The following is a 20,219-nucleotide window of genomic DNA, read 5'->3' on the forward strand; positions in this document are numbered from 1 at the left end:
CCTGGAGGACTCAGAGTGGCCTCAACTGAGTAGAACCACTTCTGAACTCTATCTACATACAGAGGTTCTGCTTTTTCTCTTTCTGCTTCCTTCTCCTGCCTCTCTTTTCTCTCTGTCCTCACATCAAAGTGGTAATGGCAGACCCATGTTACCATGCAGGTAACAAAGTATTTTTAAGGGTAAGACTTGGCTCAGGAACAGCTAGGCCATGGGGCAGCATTCTCTCAGAGCCGTCCAGCTTCTGTAGTACAAGACTGTAGTGGGCTAAGAATTAGTAATAAATTTGGGGGCTGAAGAAGAAGGATAACAGCAGCCTCTTCCAGGAACAGAGACCGTGCTGCATTCTATGTGTTTTGCTTGAGGGTTTCCAGACTAACATTCTATTAGTAAACAGTATTTCTTTGCTTCTCATTTTCTGGAATTTCCCTTGGCATACACTTAGCTCAGGACCTTTGTATTAATTACGTTCATGTCACTGTGATAGAACACCAGAACCAAGGAAACTTAACAAAGGCAGAGTTCCGGAACTGGAGAGATGGCTCAGCAGTTAAGTGTACCTGGTGCTTTTCCAGAGGTCCTGAGTTCAATTCCTAGCAGCCACTTGGTGGCTCACAACCATCTGTAATGAGTTCTGATGCCCTCTTTTGGCATGCATGTATACATGCATACAAGTAAAATAAATAAATTTAAATTTTTAATAATAATAATAATAGTAATAATAGAATAATAAAGTTTAAAAACAAAACAAAAGGCAGAGTTTCTTTGACTTTCCATTGCAGAGGATCAAGTCAGTTATGTCAGAGAGGTGTGGCAGAAACAGTCACATCAAGAAGGAAGCAGAAGTTGGCAAGGCTGTAATACTTTCAAAGCCTGCCTCCATGAAGTACTTCCTCCAGCGAGGAAGCACCTTCTAAACTTCACCAAACAGCAGTACCCGCTGGCACCCAAGTGTTCAAATACTTGGGCCTATAGGGGGCACTGCTTATCCACACATCATAGCCCTTGCATTCCTGGAGCCTGAGATCTGCGCCCAAGTCCCTTAGGCATACACTGTCCACTGACGTCTCCTGCAAGCCCTTGTCTGTTATCTTCCTGATACTGACCTTTCTGTGTTCATTTCTGTGTGGTTAAAAAAAAATAATAATAAGACAAATGCAATCAAATGCTGTTTATTGGAAAGTCCATTGTAACCTTGTTGAGAAACAGATAAGGCATAATCTATAGATCATTAGCAGTAGCCAGGTAAATAGTATCTTACTGGTAATAACCTTCCTAGAAAGATAGGGAAGTGGTTTTGTCATGATTAGGTTACTTTAATGACATTTTAGCTGTCCATGTGAGACTCAGAAGCAGCTGCACCCTCAGCTTAGCTCAAAGGGTCTGCTCTGTGGGTCTCCTTGAAGCTGCCGGCATGCTCATTGCCCTGTAAATGACTGTATACTGGATTTTGGCATGTTTTTATGGAACAGAAGTTTCTGTAACTTGTTCACCTGCTCTACCCATTCCTTCTCCTTGGGACGTGCAGGGCGGTGGCTGATGGCAGTTTGTGTGTGCAACCTGAGGATGTTCATCTTGGCCACTTACAATAAGTTCAGGGAGTAAAGGAGGACCTGGGAATGGTCTATTTTAACTAAGCATCCATCTCCCTCCCTTTCTTCCTCCCTCTCCCTGATCCTCCCTGCCTTTCTAACTCTGTAACTGTTGGGGAAAAATACTAGAAATTTGGTAAGAAAGGCAAGACAAGAAATGTCACTGCAGCTGTCACAGTAACAAAGATGGAATTGTGACTGAAGCAGAATCTTAACTCCATGTGGATTTTGCCACATTAAAAAACATATTTTGGAACATTCAGTGAAAGAGATTTTAGACATTTTTAGGTTAGACCCAACCTTTTTTTAAACCATCCCCATATTCTTCCACTCTGTGCTATTCAGTGAGACTGGCTTCAGTTCTTGGGCTTGGCCAGGTTTTCTGTAAAGAGATAAGCAGTACACTTGTCATACTTGCCCCCTCTTAGGGGCATCGCTGTGCTCCAGGAAACCCTCCTTACCAGACAATGTAGACTGCCCCCAAGGGATCTAGCTGGGTGCTTTGCTCACTGGCATCTGTGCCCCACACAAGGAAAGCCTGCTACATGGGCCTTTCACAGTTCCAAAAAGTGAAGCTCATACTTGTAAACCCACTATTAAAACAATACTGGAGATCAGCGTCTGGTGTGGGAACCCAGCACATGCCATGACTCAGTGGCTTTGGTGAGGAACAAGCCTTTGGGCTGCTACAAGGAGAGGAGCCCATGGAAGCGCTGGCATATGGAAGCTTTGGCTCTGGGGCATGAGGTGGAGCCCAGGGCTTTGCACATGCCTGCAGACTGCCTCTCGCCCTGAGCCCTGGTCTGTTCTCCTTTAGAGACTGAGAGTCTTCAAAGACACAGTTTGTAAAGAGGCCCCACTTCTCAGGAATACTTTTTAAAATATTGGCTTCCTTTTTTCTTCTTCTGACTAGATATATCTTGTGGATATTTTAGAAGACTACCAAAAGACCTGTCATCTATCGTTTTGTATTAAAAGGAAAAAAAAACAGGTTAAAAAATAAAACTACACATTATTCTAAATTCCATCTACCCCTTCCCCTCCCACACCATCTATCTCTTCCCCCTCCCACACCTACCCTCCATCTACCCCTTCCCCTCCCACACCTACCCTCCCCCCACTTAACTGATTAAATGAGGCTCTGCACTGTTGTGGAGAAAGACAGAGGCAGGGCTGAGCCTTTGCCTCCCGTTCAGCAAGGGTAGAGATCCTATTGTCACATTGAGAAGTGTTGTGTCCCTCGGAGGCTTAAGCTGAGATGGGAGCCCTTTGTGGTCCACCTGAGCTGAGGAAATGACTCCTGCTCCCTCCCTTTGTGTCATCTCTTGAGTGTCCCAGCCCATTAGAGCTGTTACTCTTTGGAAGTTGACTCAGGATGCTGTCCCCAGCAGAGATCCTATGATCTCTGTGTGACTCGCTGGGGTTACTCTAGCCAGAGCCTCTTGTGCCCCTCAGCATCAATTCAGCATGGGCTCTTGGGGCTCAGCACTGAAAAGGGAGGACCCATGATAAGATGAGATCTCACCTCTGGCCCCGCATCCTTTTTTGGTACAAGTGCAGGCTGATAGGATGGTGTTCTCAGCAAGTCCCTGTGGGTCCTATTGGCCCAAATAGGAACATTAAAGGGACCTAGCAAGAGGATGGTGGGCAGAAGGGAGATAAATGTTTGCTCTTCTTGATGAGGAAGGGTGAGGCAACTGAATGGAAGAGACAGCATTTAATTCCCAGAGTGCAGTGTTCTAGTGGTGCCTCCTGCAGCTCCAGTCAGTGTGGCAGGGTCTTGCTGTGCCGAGCCTCCAGAGAAGTGATTTATTCATCTGCCTCCTTCCCTGTGATTTCCTTCATTCAGCTTTCCAATATCCATCACGGAAAAGCCTGCTTTCTATATGGGAGTTTGCCCTGGTGCCTTGCCTGGAATACATTTTGAAGGATTAGTGTACATGGCATGGAGACTGGCCCCTGTGCCCAGCACAGGCTGGTGAATATTCATGCCGACACCTGGAAGGGTTATTTCTAAAAAGGTAGCTCTTGCAGAATACATTCCAAAGAGGGGGTGTTTTCCTCTTGTCTTAGGATCCCTCCTTCAAGCAAATGTGGGAGGAGTGAGGGGGCAGGAGTTGGAGACTGTGAGGAGGACCAGACCCTCCCTCCCTTGCAGCCCTTGCCTGCGCTCCAGCTCTGCACAGATCAGTGTAGGCGACTTTAGAAGGGAAAGGCAACTGTTCACTTAGCCTTTGGTCCTGTAACCCACACCAGTTTGGTTTAATTATGACTGTTGAGTAGTTAGGAAAGGTAAAGTTGTGAGTGTTCATCTGAAAAGGTTTGGATTAAAACTTGTGATCCCGGCTTTGAAGACGAGGATCAAGAGAACCATTCCGAGTGGCCAATGATCAAAAGAATCCCATTGAAAAGCTTAATTAGCCATTTTTCCTCTAGCCATTGCAAAAAAGAAAAAAAGAAAAATCACATAAAATGTTGCTTATTTTCTGGCTTCTTGCCATTTTTCAAAAGATTAATCACACAGCAACATATTAAATTGATTAATTATCTTTTGTTTATAAGAACTTACAGTTAGTTCGGATTTTCACCTTTGTGTGCTGTGGGGAAGATGTTGCTATTATTGTTCTCATTAATGTCTTTATTTTAATGGTAAGCCATGGAGCACACGGGGAGTTGTGATTTATCACATCTCAGCCTTGGAATAGAATAAGCTACCTTTCTTTAAGACCTTACATTGTATATAAGCACTCTTATGACTTACTGCGTTGGTCTTGTGTTCCTGAGGGTGGTTTTCTTGTGGACTTCAAAAAAGAAATCCAGAAAACAGATATATACGGGGAGGAAATTTTAAGACAAGTAGACATGAGAGCTAGCCAGCCAGACTTTGATTATATAGGACCTAGGAGAACTGGTACTGGCTACAGGAGGTGCGGGCAGGAAGGCGCGGGTGCTAGTGAGAGATGTTAAAGTCACTCAGCAAGTGCCCAGGACTTTGTAGATTGTGCCTGTGGGGAAAAGAGGATGCTTCACAGCTAAGGCAGAGGTGAGAACCCAGATCTGACTCAGGTGAAGAGGTCAAGCCAGTAAGAAAGACAAAGGGACATGGGAAAATAGTACTGGCTGAGTTAAGAGAGACCAGAAACGAGATTTGCCGAGGGCAAAAATAGCAAAAGGACCTGATTGAGTAGGAAGAGTTTCGCTGTCTACTTCATCTCTGCTGGAGTGTTCTCTTGCCTGTTATGTTGAGTCAAGCCTTTGTTTGGCCCTTCCATTCTCTCTCGAACCAGGTTGAGAGAATACACACATCTGCCTATAGCTAAACTGTGAGTGCTCCCACCAGACACACATTCCTATGAACACTTGACCCAAGGGAGTGGGAAGGAGCTATAGAGTTTATTAAATTTCTGTTTGGCTCTGTTTCTTGGTGCTTTTGTGTAGGCTATGTACATGCACTAGCATGTAGTCAGAGGAGCAGCAGAGAATAAAGTAAGCCGTGAAACAGCAGCAAGTGGGCTGGACTGCAGCTCAGTTGGTGAAGCACTTGCATAGCAAGTGGAAGGCCCTAGGATCAGTCCCTGGAGTTGACAAGAGGGAGGGAGGGAGGAAGGAAGGGATGGGGTGGGGGGGGGGGAGGAGGATGGATTAATTAGTGAGGTTTTGTGAGGAATGAACTTCATCTGTAATGCACTCTCTTCCCCCACCCTCTGTAGTCTTAAGTATAAGCCAGTTGATGAGGTAGTGGGTACTGTCGGACCCTCCTGTAGGGAGCATCCCTTGGCTGCTGTTATACAGGGATGTGGAGCCAGGCAGAGTCTATTCTTCCCCACACCTGTTGGACGGAGGCCTGGTGGATCGTTTTACCTTATAGGACTCATGTATTTCAGACTGAAGAAGTCAAACTCTTAGCTTACAAACTAAGTTCCCAGTGAATCCTGAGTTCTGTCAGGTCTGTTGGTCTTACCCTCCCAATAATTTCATAGACTCCAGGGGAGGGAGGCAAATCACACAAATGCATATTGCCTTTAGCTCTTAGAAGATACTGACTCTGGCCTTTTAAAGTCATAGTGTCACTTGATTCTCTGCCCAACAAATGAAGCTTTAAGCGAACTGGTTGAAAGTCTAGGAAGCCGCACCCGTGCTCAGCCTCCTGTGGATCCTTGTTGGTGCCTGCTGGGAGCCATGGCGCTGTCCGTCCACACTGAGGACACTGCTGGGACAAGCAGGTAGCCCTGCTGTAGAAGGGACTTGATAATGCCAAATTTAAATATCAGGGAAGATCTGTAGAAGCTGCCTACTTGTTTAATGTGTCTGTGCCCAAAAGTCTTCAGCCACATGGCACTTGACCTTGTCAACCAGTCCTGATACGTTTGATGCCACCTTCTTGCTTAAGGAAGGGTCTATATTGCAAAAGAGTCACCTTCAAAATACAAAAAAGGGCTTTTCTTCTGAGGGCCATTGGCCTAGACATAGTTTTCTCATATTCACATGAAGCTTAAAATGAAAGAAATTTCTTCAAAAATGACTGTGCAGTATGAAATCTAGATCATAAGACTGGGCTCACATGTTAAATAAAGAAAAAAGGTTTGCCAAGTGACTGAATAAAGGTAGCTGGACAGTGTTTAGCCCATGCCAGAAAATGAACCAATGACTTAGACAAAGAGTTTTGGGCTGAGAAGTAGGAAGTGCTCTGATGATGAGTCTTTTCTTTTCCCTTTGTGTGATAATGTATGCACAGGCAGTTTGAAGTGGGTGTGGCCCGTGCAAATGTGAGCACTGCTTAGTCACTCACGAGTATCCCAAATCCGAACTGGTAGACAGTAGAGCCCATGGGAAGAAACAGTCTGCTCCTTCGTTACTATCTGACCTTGAATTTAAAGCTTACTATCTCTAAGCAGGAGAACCATGGTCCCAGTCAGCTGCCAAGGTGGCATGTCCTGTCTTGTCCCCCCACCCCCTGTATGCCTGTTCTCCACGTGCAGTGCCGTGGATTATGGTGTGACTCTCTTATTGACATTTGTCCTTATATGATGGTCTCCACAGGTGTCTATTTGGCCACCTCCCTTTATTTATTTCCTCTTGGGACATCGGTGCAGACACACAGAAACTATAGACAGCTGACCATCAAGATCCTGAGCGAGACTTGGTTCTGACTAGGACTACTGTGTCTAACTTTCTTAGAGAACTCATCTTCTGTGTCTGCTGTTGTCTGAATAGGAAATACCCTCAGAGGTGTTTCCTCAAAGCCCATAAAAGGCTTGGTAACCGTGATGCCCAGAATGCTTTTCAGAGATGGAGAAACCTTTTTAGAAGTGAGGCCTAGGGGAAGAGTGTCAGGTCATCTGCAGAATGCCTTAGAAGGAAGGCTGGAACCCTGGCCCTTCCCAGCTCTCCCTGTCTGCTGCCTGGCTGTAAGTGGTTTTATTCACTGCACTCTGTCTTACCATGGACCCAGACGTAATGGGCTGACAGCCAGGTACTGAAACATCAAAAACTTCTATGGCCAGGTATGGTGGCTCACACCTTTAATCCTAACACTTGGGAGGCAGAGGCACACAGATCACTGAGTTAGAGGCCAGCCTGGTCTACATGAAGAGATCAAGGTGAGACCCTGTTTGAAAACAAAACAGCAAAACCTGTGTGCCAAAGTAAAGCTTACCCTTTTAAAAGCTTATGATCTCAAGTATTTTGTCGCAGTGATGGAGACCTGACAGACACGCTCTCGTAGCTTTGAGCGATTAAGCAGCAGCCCACAGTACGTGGAGGCCTGGGTGGGTTCTGCCTAGCAGACTTGTCAAGAACGCCTTCCTTCTGGTGAGTGGCTTGCAGTTCCCTCCTGATGCTAGAAGACCCGTGTCCCCTCTGCCCTGGGAGGCTGTATCCTTGGAGGCCCAGCCACTGTGGCCACAGCTCCTTCGGTATTCTGGGATCTTCAGGGCAGCATAAAAAGTCCTCTTCAGACTCTGCATAAAATATAACATGGCCCCAGCCTCCTGCTGAGGATCTCATTCTGGACTTGTGGGCCTCCAGCTGCTCTGCTCGCTGGACCTTGCCCCTACCCTGAGAAGCAGCACACTATCAGAGCTGTGACAGACACCAGGAAACCCTGTCATTTGTTGGGAACTCCCTTTCGTCACTAGTTGCTCTGGAGCATCAGGCAGCTGCACTGGCCATCTGCCCTTGCTGACCACAGGAGTCAGAAAGGGGCTCTCACACTATGTCTTTCTTCTTTGCACCAGAACAGTGAAAACTAGATTCTTGAACCAGGCGAAAGCCCCTTAGACACACACACACACACACACACACACACACACACACACACACACACGCGAGCGCTTGGTTGCAGCATCTGCTCTTTCTCCAGATCTCTCTTCCAGCTTCAGTCTACCCCTCAGCCAAGAAGTACCAGCACTTCCCTGCCCTTGGATCCTTGGACCTGCATTGTTCTGCCTTGTCAGTCTAGACAAGCTCCCCAGCCCCCTGCTGGTTGGTTTTAACCTGTGCTTGGTAATTAGTCCAGTCCCTGCAGAGTCCCCCTCACTGAGTCTGTCCCCACCCCTCACTTGTCATCCCTCACCTCAGTCCAGCCGCTGCTGACCTCGACAGAAACCACCTCTCCTGCCACAGGAAGACCTGCTCCAATATGCTCTTACCTTATGCCTGATTGGTTCCAAGAGACAGAAGCTAAATAAAAATGGCCTAAGCCATGAAGGGAGCTTCATTGTGATTGGTCAATTTCTCATGAACCCTGGTACATCGTGGGACTGAATGTGTCAGGAGCAGCCCCACTAGGTCTCACTGTGTCTCGGCTCTGCTTTGACTTCCTGGTGCCTCTGATGAAAGAAGGCTGCCCTGGAATGTCTGCCTCCTCATTAGCTCACTTAAGTGAGCAGGACCAATTAAGGCAGGCTCTTACCACACCCTCTGACTTTGAGGGATGAAGTGTGATTAGCTCAGCATGGGTCTGCTTCCTAGGCTGCAACCAGGATGGACACACTGGGCCCAGGAACTCCCACACCATTTTGAAATGGAGCTGCAGGCAGTTTTCAGAGCGAATACCATGTAACTGCAGTCGTTCAAACCCTCCAGTGCATATGCAGAGGGCTATCAGCCCTGAGACTGAGAGAACCCCAGGAAGTCAGCCAAGGCAGACATGGAAGGTCACAAGGGTGAGCTTGAGGATAAGTAGGTTCAAAGAGTTACCTAATTGTGCTTCATGCCTGGTAAATAATTTTGGAACTGTTTAATGGAAGACAGCTATTTCTGAGGAACTTAAAGGCTCTCTAATATTATTTATGCATTTTGAGGTTATGAATGGATTCTATAAGCTATTGTCTTGCTAACAGCCTGGTTGTTGATCTTGCTTTGGTTGGCTCTTTTCCCCAAATGAGGAACCTCTTAGCAACAGCAGCAGCGTGTTGTGTCCCATGTCTTCCAGGGAGGCTGCCACAGGCAATTAGAAACAGGCAAGCAGGCCCTTGCTCCTGCTCTAAAGGCACCAGCTCAGTGGAGAAGCCGTTGATCTGTTCTGTTAAGCTTCAGCCATTGTTCACAGTCTGGCATGGAATTAATCCCTTAAGAAAGGGATAAAAAAAATGCCATTCAGCACAACATAGTTTGTCATCGCATGGATAATGCAGGCTTTCCAATTAGAATGCTACAATTTGGAAACTTTCTTCACAGACTGATGAGAGAGCAGTTATTCTAAGAAGAGAAAACTGAGTCCACTGGGTTTGCCTCCAGTCACTTCTGACTCAGACCACAAAGACAAGAGTTTTGAAATCATATTCACTATCGAATTTTGTATCAAAACAGCAGCAAGGAGAGCAATTAGTTGCTGTAAACTGAGCCCCGGGTAATCAATGGTATGCAACCAGCCAGAGCATTTATGGAAGATGTAAGCAGAATCACATCTGTTAATCAATTTTATAAAAAGCCAGTGCCTCGATGCTTTTAGGGAGACTCCACTGTAAGAATCAGGGGAGATGGAGGAGCCAACCCGTAATGTCACCAGGCGTTTATGCGGTGCTCATTAGGTGATGAGGTCTGTGCAGTCATTCACAGACCTGATCTGCATCGGTGAATCTCTATGGTGGATAAAGTCAGCCTCTTTGAAAATGGCTTCTGATCCCGGGGTGGAGGAGGGAGGGTCGTGTTTAAGGAGCTCATCTTCTTTAAGGTCATGAGGAATGTCTGTGCTGGGCGATCACACTCTGCAAACATTCCCAGCCAGATTACAAGCCAGAAATGTCTCTATGCTGTCAGTGCAAATACCTAAGAACAGACTTTGCAGGCAGACAAAGAAGCGCAGGCCGTGTGTGTGTGTGTGTGTGTGTGTGTGTGTGTGTGTGTGTGTGTGTGGTGGGGGGGGGGTCGTTTACACTGTGCCTAACGAGAGCTCAGTTCTAACCTGTAGAAAGAAAAGGAGCCTGCTTCAGGTTTGCTTGTAGGGTTTAAACTGAACCTGCTTTTTCAGTAGAATCAACAAAAGGACTGATTCCTGATGAAGCCTAAATTCTAAGCAAATATGCATCCTGGTACCGGAATTTGGATCCCTATAAAACTCCACGGGTAGAAGACAGAACCCTACACTTGATAACCTGCCATCCATCAGTGTCCCTTCCACTCAAGAGTCACCGTGACCCTGCATTCCCCAGGGACTCTTAATAGAAGAGCAGAAAGGAGATGTCTCAACCAGTGTGTGCTCTTGGCTGCAATTCAGGACAGAAAAAAATTTAGGCTAAGAAAAATTACTAAGGTAAAGATCGATGGACTAGGCTAATAAAAATTAATATCTTTAGCATGCCAACTGTGATAGGCAGTGAATTAATATCCTTCAGATGTAGAGGGCGTTTTGTAAGTCATTAGCAATAGGATAAATATAGAAAATACACAAAATGTTCAAAGTGCAATGATGAGTTAAAAAAAAAAAAACTTGCAAATTAATGAAATGTGTTTTGTCCCTAACACGGGTATTGTTTCTAAGTGCGGGTATCAGTGCAATGCACAGAAAATGGCACTGGCTAGAAGCCACTGGCAGTCTAACCGATTACAAATTTTTGGTTGAAGGTGAGAGGAGAGGTCTGCAGCTATCCTGTAATACATACCACAACCTCCAAAGGAAAACTTTTCTTCATATGAACTTTCAAGGGAAGTAGTGGATTTCAAAGGAAGAAGTAGATCCCAGAGATTTTCATGTGCAAATGTTTAAGAAAAGTATTGGGTTTAGCTAAGAATATTTATTGAAGAATTTTCCTGACAGTGAAGTATTACTAAGTACCTGAATGTTGAACACTAAGAGACTTTAAATTGTGCGACATTGGTAGAATGAAATGCAATGAGGTCAGTATCTATGATATAGATGATTCAAGGCATGGAACTCGCTTTGTAGCTCTGGCTATCCTGGAACTCAACTCCTCCTGCCTCTGTCTCCCAAGTGCTGGGAATAAAGGTCTATGCCACCACTAATTAGTTCCCGATCCTTCAATCACTCCAAGAATCACAGTACTTGTACTCAACATTCTGTGTCTTCTCCTTATCTTGTATCCTCAAAGCCGTCTCTTAGGAAGCATCTGGTTAGAGTCTGTCCCACAGGGACCCAGTGTTTTCATTTGGGTTTTCTGTAAGACATTTACTCATGTTTATCTGGAATGATAGGGGGTTGTAACACTGGTTCTCCATTAATAATCCAGAATCCCAATGAGAGCGGGGTATGTGGGGTATGATGGAGCACACCTTTAGTCCCAGTACTTGGGAGGCAGAGGCAGGTGGATTTCTGAGTTCAAGGACAGCCAGGGCCACACAGAGAAACTCTGTCTCAAAACAAAATAAAACAAAGCAAAACAAACGGAAGAACAGACTTCTACTGAGAATTGTCTTTAAAGAATCCTGTTACTAGAGCTATGAAATGAAGAATTAATTTGCCTGATATTACTGGTATCTGTATTAGCAAATGACTATTACTTGATAGCAAGCAGAATTTAAGGTCTACCTAGGCTATGGAGTGGAAGCTCAAGGCCAGCTTTGGCAACTTAGACTCTACCTCAATAGGAAAAATATGAGGGCTATGATCGTAGCTCAGTGGTGGAACACTTGCCTACCCCCGGTGAAAGACTGAGAAACAAGCCCAGCAGCATTAATCCTCCATAGTAGCCTCACACAAATACAAAGCAACTTGTGCAAGGGGTTTCATTGACTGTAATAGCAGGATTAAAGAAGACACAGGATTGGCTGTTACAGAGTGATGGGTTACAGTACAAATATAGTTCAGACGCATAAACTAGGACTAACAGAAACACGAGGCAGGGGGATTACAGACCTGGGTTTAGATTGGGACACCAGCTGCTGTCCTGTACCACTCATTCACTGACAGTGAGCGTAGATAAGGTACTCACAGCTGCAGGGCTCCTGTCTACCATTTATGGACCGTGAGGAGAGCAGTTGTGCTTGCTGAGAGGGCATTTGGGTGTATAATAGAGCAGACTGTGCAGAGCACTTGGTGGTGGGCCCGCATCCACATAAGCATTAAAGCAGTGTCGGCTGTCATGATCATCACTGCTGCTGCTATGTTTGCCCAGCTGACAGCTACCAAGTGCCGGCCAAGCTCTGGGTAGAGAGAAGCCGTTTAGGCCACGTGGTGGTGGTAGTTCACACCTTTAGTCCCATACTCCGGAGGCAGAGGCAGGCAGCCTGGTCTACATAGAGAATTGATTCCTGGACAGAGTGTAACAGGCAAAGATGGCTGAAATAGTGGAAATCAGTGATCTGTTTCCTCTGAGGCATGGTCAGTTGCCAAACACAGATCCCATATTATATGCGCAGATTCTGTTCTTACTTGGAGAGCCACACATGGAGCGGACACACATCTCTTGTGCATAGCTTGATGAATATGTACAGGCTCCCGCAGCCATGTCATTACCACAGATAAACTAGCATGTCTCTGCCCTTCTAGGGGCTGCCCTCTTCTCGTTTCCCAGTCAATACATTCCTTAGAAGGAACTGCTATTCTGAAACTGGTAGGTGAGTGTATTCTGCTTTGAACTTCGAGTAAGTGGACTCATACAGTCCATTCAAGTTCTCACCTGAGCAGAAAAAGGGCTGAGAGCAGGACCAAGGTAGTAAGTTTCCAGATGGTGAGTATGTTCCTGGGGCAGCTGGCCTCATATACTTGGGGTTCATTTATTTGGGCATTTGCATAAAAGGGCACAGAATACTTTTATTAGGTATTGTGAGGCACGTAAGGACAATTGGGATTTCGTAGGAGGCCAGGCGGGACATTTAACAACCCTGCAGTCACTGCTTTCAAGAGTCTGACCTAGCCTGCACCAAAGACCTTGTCTGTGGAGAGTGTGCATGACACACATACACAAATCTCTATATATGTGTGGATTTGTTTACACTTATGAGTGTATTCACACATCAAAGATGGATGAATATATATATATATGTATATATATATATATATATATATATATATATATATATATACACAAACACACATACATGACTATGCATAGATTTTGTAATATATAAAATATATATGGTGTCATGTTACTGAGGACATGAGTAGCCACTGACTGGCCTCTCACAGATGCTAGGGGATAGCTATATCTCCACAGCAGGTAATCTTACCAGAGTTATGTGGAAACCTGGTAAGAATAAGAGGAAACATAAAACACGGTAAATTCATGTTAGCATCTGTCAGCAGCACTGATCCCCTGAGCAGGCGCCTCTCAGATCTTATCCTCAGCTAGCTCAGATGCTACAGTGAAGCTGGAGAACCTCAAAAGATGACACAGCACAGACATACTCCCTCCTAAGCCAGTCTAAACATAGGCTCCCCGGGATTGGGTAGTTAGTGAAGCAGGCTTCCAAAGAGGCAACCCACAGCCTGACCCAGCCCTTCCTTCTCTTCATGATTTCGTTGTGATTCTCTCTCCTTCTGCAGTCCTGGATGCAAGGTGGGGCACAGGGGTAGGGAGGGATAACATAAGGCCCCATGACAGGATGCGAAGACAACGCTTTGTTCTCTCTCTCCTCAGGTTATTACTCTGGGACTGCGATGACCGAAGCTACAGCTACTATGTTGAGGTTTCCACCAATCAGCAGCAGTGGACCATGGTGGCTGACAGAACGAAAGTGTCCTGCAAGTAAGTAGCACCTTTCACTGCAAGGGCAGCCTACCATGAGCTCAGAGGCTCTGGAGATGACTCCTGCAGGGAGGTGAAGTGCATTCCCAAGAAGGAGCCTTTGCTTTTAAGTTTCAGTTTAGACTACTAAGCATTTCAATGAGCATTTACTTGATGCACACAAATAGGTTTTACCTGAGAACTGAACTTGAAACTGACTGACATACTCACAGGGAAGTAAGAGACTCCTTATGTGGTCTTCCCTCTGAGCTCCAAGCTCCTCACTAGCTTCTTAGGAACTTGAACTTCCTCAGAGAGTTTTACATGAGTGGTACTGTGGGGCTCTGTCTTCTCATCTCTTGCCCATCCCAATAGCAAACCTTACCTCACCCAGTACCCGAACCAAGGAAAGCTGTGGTGTGCCTTAGGCTCTGCCACCATTGCTCTGCACTGGGTCTCTGTGTGAGCTCACCTGGTTCTGGGAACACCCAGGAAGATGGATCCTGTGGCTTCTGATTAATCTCGACCCATGATACCTGGAAAGAGCTTGGTACCGATCGGGGGAAGAATTTCTTCTGGGAGACAAAGCAGAGCAAAGCTGAGACTTCATCTTTAAAAATCAAATTTAGATTCTGTTAGTCAGCTTTCCATTCCTGTGACACAAAACTGAGAAAGAGCTTACACAGAAGAAGGCTTTGGGGTTCATGCTTCAGAGGTTGCTGCCCTTGATCATGATCTTCCTGTGACCTCTGGGGAAGCCAGAGGGAAGGAGCTGCCGGAGCCCCAGTATCTGCTGCAGCTCGTGCCTCTGATTCATGACTTCACTAGGTCTGCCTCCACCTCCATCGCCAGCACAGGCTGGTGACTAGCCTTCCCACAGGCCTCAAGGGCATTTACACCCAAGCTGTAATATCTTCCTGTACTCTAAGTTCACCCTTAGGAAGTGTGTAACTGCACATCCACAGAACTGTGCAACCATCACTCTCTGATGTTCAGCAACATTTGTATTAGACCCTCCTGAAAACAAACCCATTTCCTTTCATCTGCTCCAGCATCTAGTCATTTACTTTGTCTCTGCCTCTGCCAATGACGGGAAGCCTGTGTCAGCAGAATCATACAATGACGTATGACCTTCTGTCCTCAGTGTCTTCTCTGTAGCATGCGCTCCAGTTCATCCTGGTTGTATCTGTCAGACATGAGGATTTTCTTTTTGACTGGTGAATAATATTCCTGTGTGTGACCTCATTGTCTTTGTTGATCCTGACATGTATTTGAATTGTTTCTTCTCTTTAGCTTTAAAGAATAAGACTGCCTCCCATGTTTCTGTGCAGGAGAGTGTGGAACATACTGTTTAAGTGTTCTTGGATGGATCCCTGGGGTAAAATTGCCACATCATATTTTTTATTAAGATTTATTCATTTTTATTTATATGAGTACACTGTTGCTGTCTTCAGACACACCAGAAGAGGGCATTGGATCCCATTACAGATGGTTGTGAGTCACCATGTGGTGGCTGGGAATTGAACTCAGGACCTCTGGAAGAGCAGTCAGTGCTCTTAACCACTGAGCCACCTCTCCAGCTCCATGCATTACATTTCTTAATGGCATTGATGACAGTGTGCTTGACTCTGTTCAATACCTTCAGCTACTGTTAGAGTAACTGTATTGAACTTTTGGAAGGACAGCTGAACCATTCTGTATGACCTTGAGCAGCACGTGAGAGACCAGTTTCCTATCCTTGCTGGTCTTGTTGTCATTATCCCTGGGCCACAGTCATGGAAATGGGTACCACTGAGCCTTTGATTGGCATTGGCCTATGGCTCATGCACTAAGCATCTTCTCATGTGCTTGTTTGGCTGTAATTTCTTTTCTAATGTCTGTTCTTTGGGTGGTTGGTTGCCAGGAGGCAGTTGCTCTCACTGAGCTGTGCTCCTGGTCCATGATTCTTTAATGGCAAGGACAATGTGTTTGACTCAGTGTCCAGCCCTGTCAGCTCTAGAGTGGACAATGTGTTTGACTCAGTGTGCAGTCCCATCAGCTCTAGAGTGGACAATGTGTTTGACTCAGTGTCCAGTTTCATCAGCTCTAGAGTGGACAATGTGTTTGACTCAGTGTCCAGTTTCATCAGCTCTAGAGTGGTCACACACAGCGTGTCCTGTGATGATGTTCACACCCGGCTGTAGCACGTAGTCTTCAGTGTTTACATCAGCTCTAGAGTGGTCACACACAGCGTGTCCTGTGATGATGTTCACACCCGGCTGTCGCACGTAGTCTTCAGTGTTTAACTGGCTTCATGTAAAAATGGAACAGTCCACATGGGAGCTCCTGCTAGTCAAGTGCTAGTCCCCCTTCTTGTGGGTTCATCATGGTTTGGGGGCTCGTCAGCTTCTACATCTAACAGATGCAGGTCATGGAGGCAGAATGAGAAGCTATAGGTGGCCTTCCTTCCAGAAACATGCCACTGGGGACAAAGCAGCCTGTTCACACAGTGTGATGGCCCACTTGTCAGAGAATGTTGGTCCTGTGAGCATCTTGGCTACAACATAGGAAAACAAGCTGTTATCTGCTAACTGGCATTCCAGTGCTTTCATATAGTCTCTCTCATTGTCTGGATACAAAGTGCTTTGTGGGATATTGCCCTGGTTTTATAAAAGAGGAAATAGAGCAGGGGCCAAGTTTTAATTCAGACTCTGTGACATGGCACACGCTTGACAGATCCCGGTATTACTGAAGAACACCAAACCACCTTGTGTGGAGAATCGGGGAACAGGGTGGTTACTTTGTTCCTAAGCTGCTGAAACCCTTTACAGACAATGGTGTGCCTCTAGTCCCTGAGAGCCGCCTGCCCTGGTCCTCTCTCCAGAGCGACACTGGTTCACCACAGCTCACTATCTTGGGCATCCTTTTTTTTTAAGATTTATTTTTATTTATTCCATGTATATGAGTGTGCTATTTGCATGTATACTTGCAGGCCAGAAGAGGGCATCAGACCCCATTACAGATGGTTGTAAGCCACCATGTGGATGCTGGGAATTGAACTCAGGTCCTCTGAAAGAGTAGCCAGTGCTCTTAATTGCTGAGCCATCTCTCCAGCCCCATCCTTGGCATTCTTGACAATCTTCTCTGTCATTTGTATGTTTCTTTACAAGGCTCCATCCAGGGAGCACCACAAGCCTTCAACAAGAGCACACTCGCTGTTCACAGAAGCCTGACCTAATGGTTTGTATTGAGCTCACTAGGGTTCTGTGAGGAGAAACTGCTCCGTGCAGATCCTCTCAGTGCCTTTGCTTGACCATCAACATCTTCTTAGTTTGATACCATTCATTGATGAACTTAAATGATTGACAAGCTCTCAACTTCGATTGTAACACTCAGGTTCTCCAGTAGTGGTTTACATATTAATTAATAAGCTGTGAACTTTTGCTGTATCAGAACAAACAAGAAGGCAAGATTCTATCACTCCGTCAGAATCAGTGGGAACCAACAGTTAGGAGTTTAGATTTATGAATGTAATGAGTTCACAGTACCTCCGCCATTCACTTCGGTACTTCACCAGTCACTTCGGTCCTTCAGCAGATGTCAAGATGTTGCGGCCCAAGCTGCCCCACGTTTGGGGGCCCAAATGTCTCAGACCGTTCTGTCAATGTTTGGAACCCGCACTGCCAAAAGCCTTGGGGACTAACTTGTTAGCCCACACTGCCCCAAGCTGCTTCAGTCCTCGGGTCGGGGTTCAGCAAGAGAGAGAGTGAGGACGGACTGGAGACCAGACAGAGTGTGATTCAACCCCGTTTATTCTTCAGTCTCTCTTCCTAGTCCAAGTCCCAAGTCTTGAGTTCCTAGTCCCTAGTGCCTCCAAGTTCCAAGTTACTTCTTCCAAGTGCTAAGTGCCTAATGTCTAATAACTAACTCCAAGTTGTTCTCTAAGTTGTACTCTCTAATCTAATTCCTAGTTCCAAGTTGTACTCCCAAGTGCCTAATAATCTGTTACTCCAAATTGTTCTCTCTAGAGCCAAGTGTCTTCTACCTGATGTCAAGTAATCTGTTGCTTTCTCTGTCTGCCTCTCGACTTTTATATGTCTCACTTCTAAGCCACGCCTTCAGGTCACACCTTTAATCATGCCCTTAGGTATTGTCTCTAAATCTGATCTCTAAGTCACGCCCTTAAGTCACACCTTTAAGTCTCACACACCCAAGGGAAAATCCTGGGTATCTAAAGCAAGATGTTATCAGAGTGTGCTCAGCTGTTGTAGGCTATTGTAATCAAGTCTCTGGTCAGGGTATTTGGCTCAAGATGGCTGCAAGGATGATAGCCGCCTTCTGTCGGCTCCCCACATTAAGAGAAGGTCCTCTTAGTGTGTAGAAGTACAGCCTCCTATTACTGAGAGGTAGCACAGGAGGGGTAGTTGGGTGCACAGGGATATGCTTGGCCTGCTTTGGTTTGCTGCCAAGGTGAAGCAGCTCTTTCCTATTGGGGAAAGTCTGGTTTTGGTATTGGCAGTTTGTTTTTTAAACTTTTGTAGCTCTTGTCCTTCTCGGATTCGCTTACCCTGGAGCCCTCAGCCCTCACAGTCAAGTTGTTATTTCTTCCTCTGCTCTCTTCTAAATGGTCGGACCCTAATCGTTCTAACAAATGCGAGCAGCACACAGTTACACAGTACAGAGGGACCCGGCAGAGGCCACAACCTGACCTTCCCGTCACCTGTCCGCTCCTCAGAGTCACTGCCTTTGACTGGTTTGTAGGCTTTCTGGTTTGGTTCCGTTAACTTCTGTACTGTCAACAGCACCTTATTCTCCGTTCGCTCACCAGCTTTATTAATTCCCTGGTAGAAAACAGGAAGACAGTTTAAACCACTCATTTCTGGGTTACATTTTTTTTTTCTTTTTAGTACTACTACAGTTTGTCTTTTTAAAACAAACCGTATACCTGACCTCTACTTTCTGACCCATCCTTTAAGGACAGAAGCTCTTGGCTTCCCACTGTGTTGATTTAGAAATGGATTCTGTGTGTTTCGCTCTACCTCTCCAAACATTTCACTTTTGTCTGTCATTTCTTTCCCTTCCTTCTGTCAGCTGACCACATTAAAATTGTAAAGGTCTGTGATACTTAGTTATAACTTGAGTTAAACTTTCTGTGTGGCCATAAAAGGAAACCACTCAGAAGTCACTGTGATGTTCTGATTATATAAACATTGTCTAGAACATATCTAGTAATCTGTCAGTAAGGGAGACACTGCACCATGCCTCTAAACCCCCACCCTTCCGAAAAGAGCTTCATGGCTCCCAGCAGATGGGTGAGGCTTTCTGTGAGAGCTCAGAACAGCAGAGCCTCTGTCAAGCAGCTGCCCGCTAACCAGCTTTCTCTTGCACAAGGCTCCTGATTGTTTAGTTTTCAAGGACTTCTAGAGCTTGCTGTTCATTCACTGGTTAATTCTGGGCAGGTTGCTTCCTACACCTCCTCTGCAGCTGTTATGTAAATGCCTTTTCTTTCCTATGTAGGCTAACCTTTCCTCCATTCCCTTTTCTTGTACAGTATGGTGAAGAGTTAACAAGTTTCTTTCTCTGTGAGTGAGATACTGACCCTGGAGCCAGTTCCCTTGCTTGACCCATTCAACACCTCCCAGAGGTGGCCGCCAGCTGTGCTGTTAGGGCAGTGCTTATATAAAACTATCCCTAGCCCATAAACAGCCTTTGGCCCAGGAGGCTGCGTGGGTGTGGTTAGAAGCTGCAGCTGGGCCCCCGCTAGGAGTGATGGCTTTGTAACTGGGCATGCCCTGCTATCCTGGGACAGAGCTTGTGGGCTGTGGGAAGTTGCTTTGTGTTTGGAGTGTGAGGTTTACCCTTGAGGGTCTCCACCTGCCTGTTCCTGAGTCACACTCACTGCTTGCCACGTGCACGACATACAGTTGTGTAAATTGCTACAAGGAAGAAACCCCCCAGGGCTATCCTGGTGGTTAGCTCCTTTTCCATTCTCTCTCATAGGTTACCCCAAAGCTCAGTATAGATTGCTTGGTCTTTTGAGGCAGAACATGTAGTTAAGATCATTGATAGACACTGTGTAGAGTAAATCTGTAGATTTTTTTTTCAGAAAAGGTATGCCAAAAGCAGATAATAAGAGTTCTCCTGTCTGAGTCACAGTTTGACATGGATTGAGCTCCTCCAGGAGTTTCATTCCTGGTAAAATTCAGCCTTTGAGAACCTCAGACTTCCTGCCATTTAGTGTCTAATGTTGCCAAGGAAAAGTCTGCTGCTGCCCAATTCTTGTTTCTCTAGAGGCTTCTAGGGATGTCTCCTCATCCTTGCAGGCCGGACGACTCGCAGTGCTGTGGTGTGACGTGCTGCTGGCTAGCCGCCCCACACAGGTGGCTCCCGTTGGAGATCCAGCTAGTCGACAGTGTTGACCGCAGAGTGTTGCACCTGCACATTTTGTAAAAGCGCACTAAGTCCTTCAACTGACCAAGTCTGTCATCCAGGCGGTATCACAGGGTTCGTACTGCCTGCTGCCCTC

General features: G+C 46.0%; 1 protein-coding gene across 2 annotated transcripts in view; it reads left to right on the forward strand.

Annotated features, from left to right (window-relative positions):
• Positions 1-20,219, forward strand: part of Btbd9 (BTB domain containing 9) — a 354,285-nt gene that overhangs the window by 278,214 nt on the left and 55,852 nt on the right. For both annotated transcript variants that reach the window (XM_076916780.1, XM_034523840.2), the window contains one exon: positions 13,628-13,735. In XM_076916780.1, coding sequence (XP_076772895.1) covers positions 13,628-13,735 — 108 coding nt within the window. The remainder of the gene's footprint in view (positions 1-13,627; positions 13,736-20,219) is intronic.

This window comes from Arvicanthis niloticus, chromosome 20 (assembly GCF_011762505.2).
Source record: "Arvicanthis niloticus isolate mArvNil1 chromosome 20, mArvNil1.pat.X, whole genome shotgun sequence".
Classification (NCBI taxonomy): Eukaryota; Metazoa; Chordata; class Mammalia; order Rodentia; family Muridae; genus Arvicanthis; species Arvicanthis niloticus.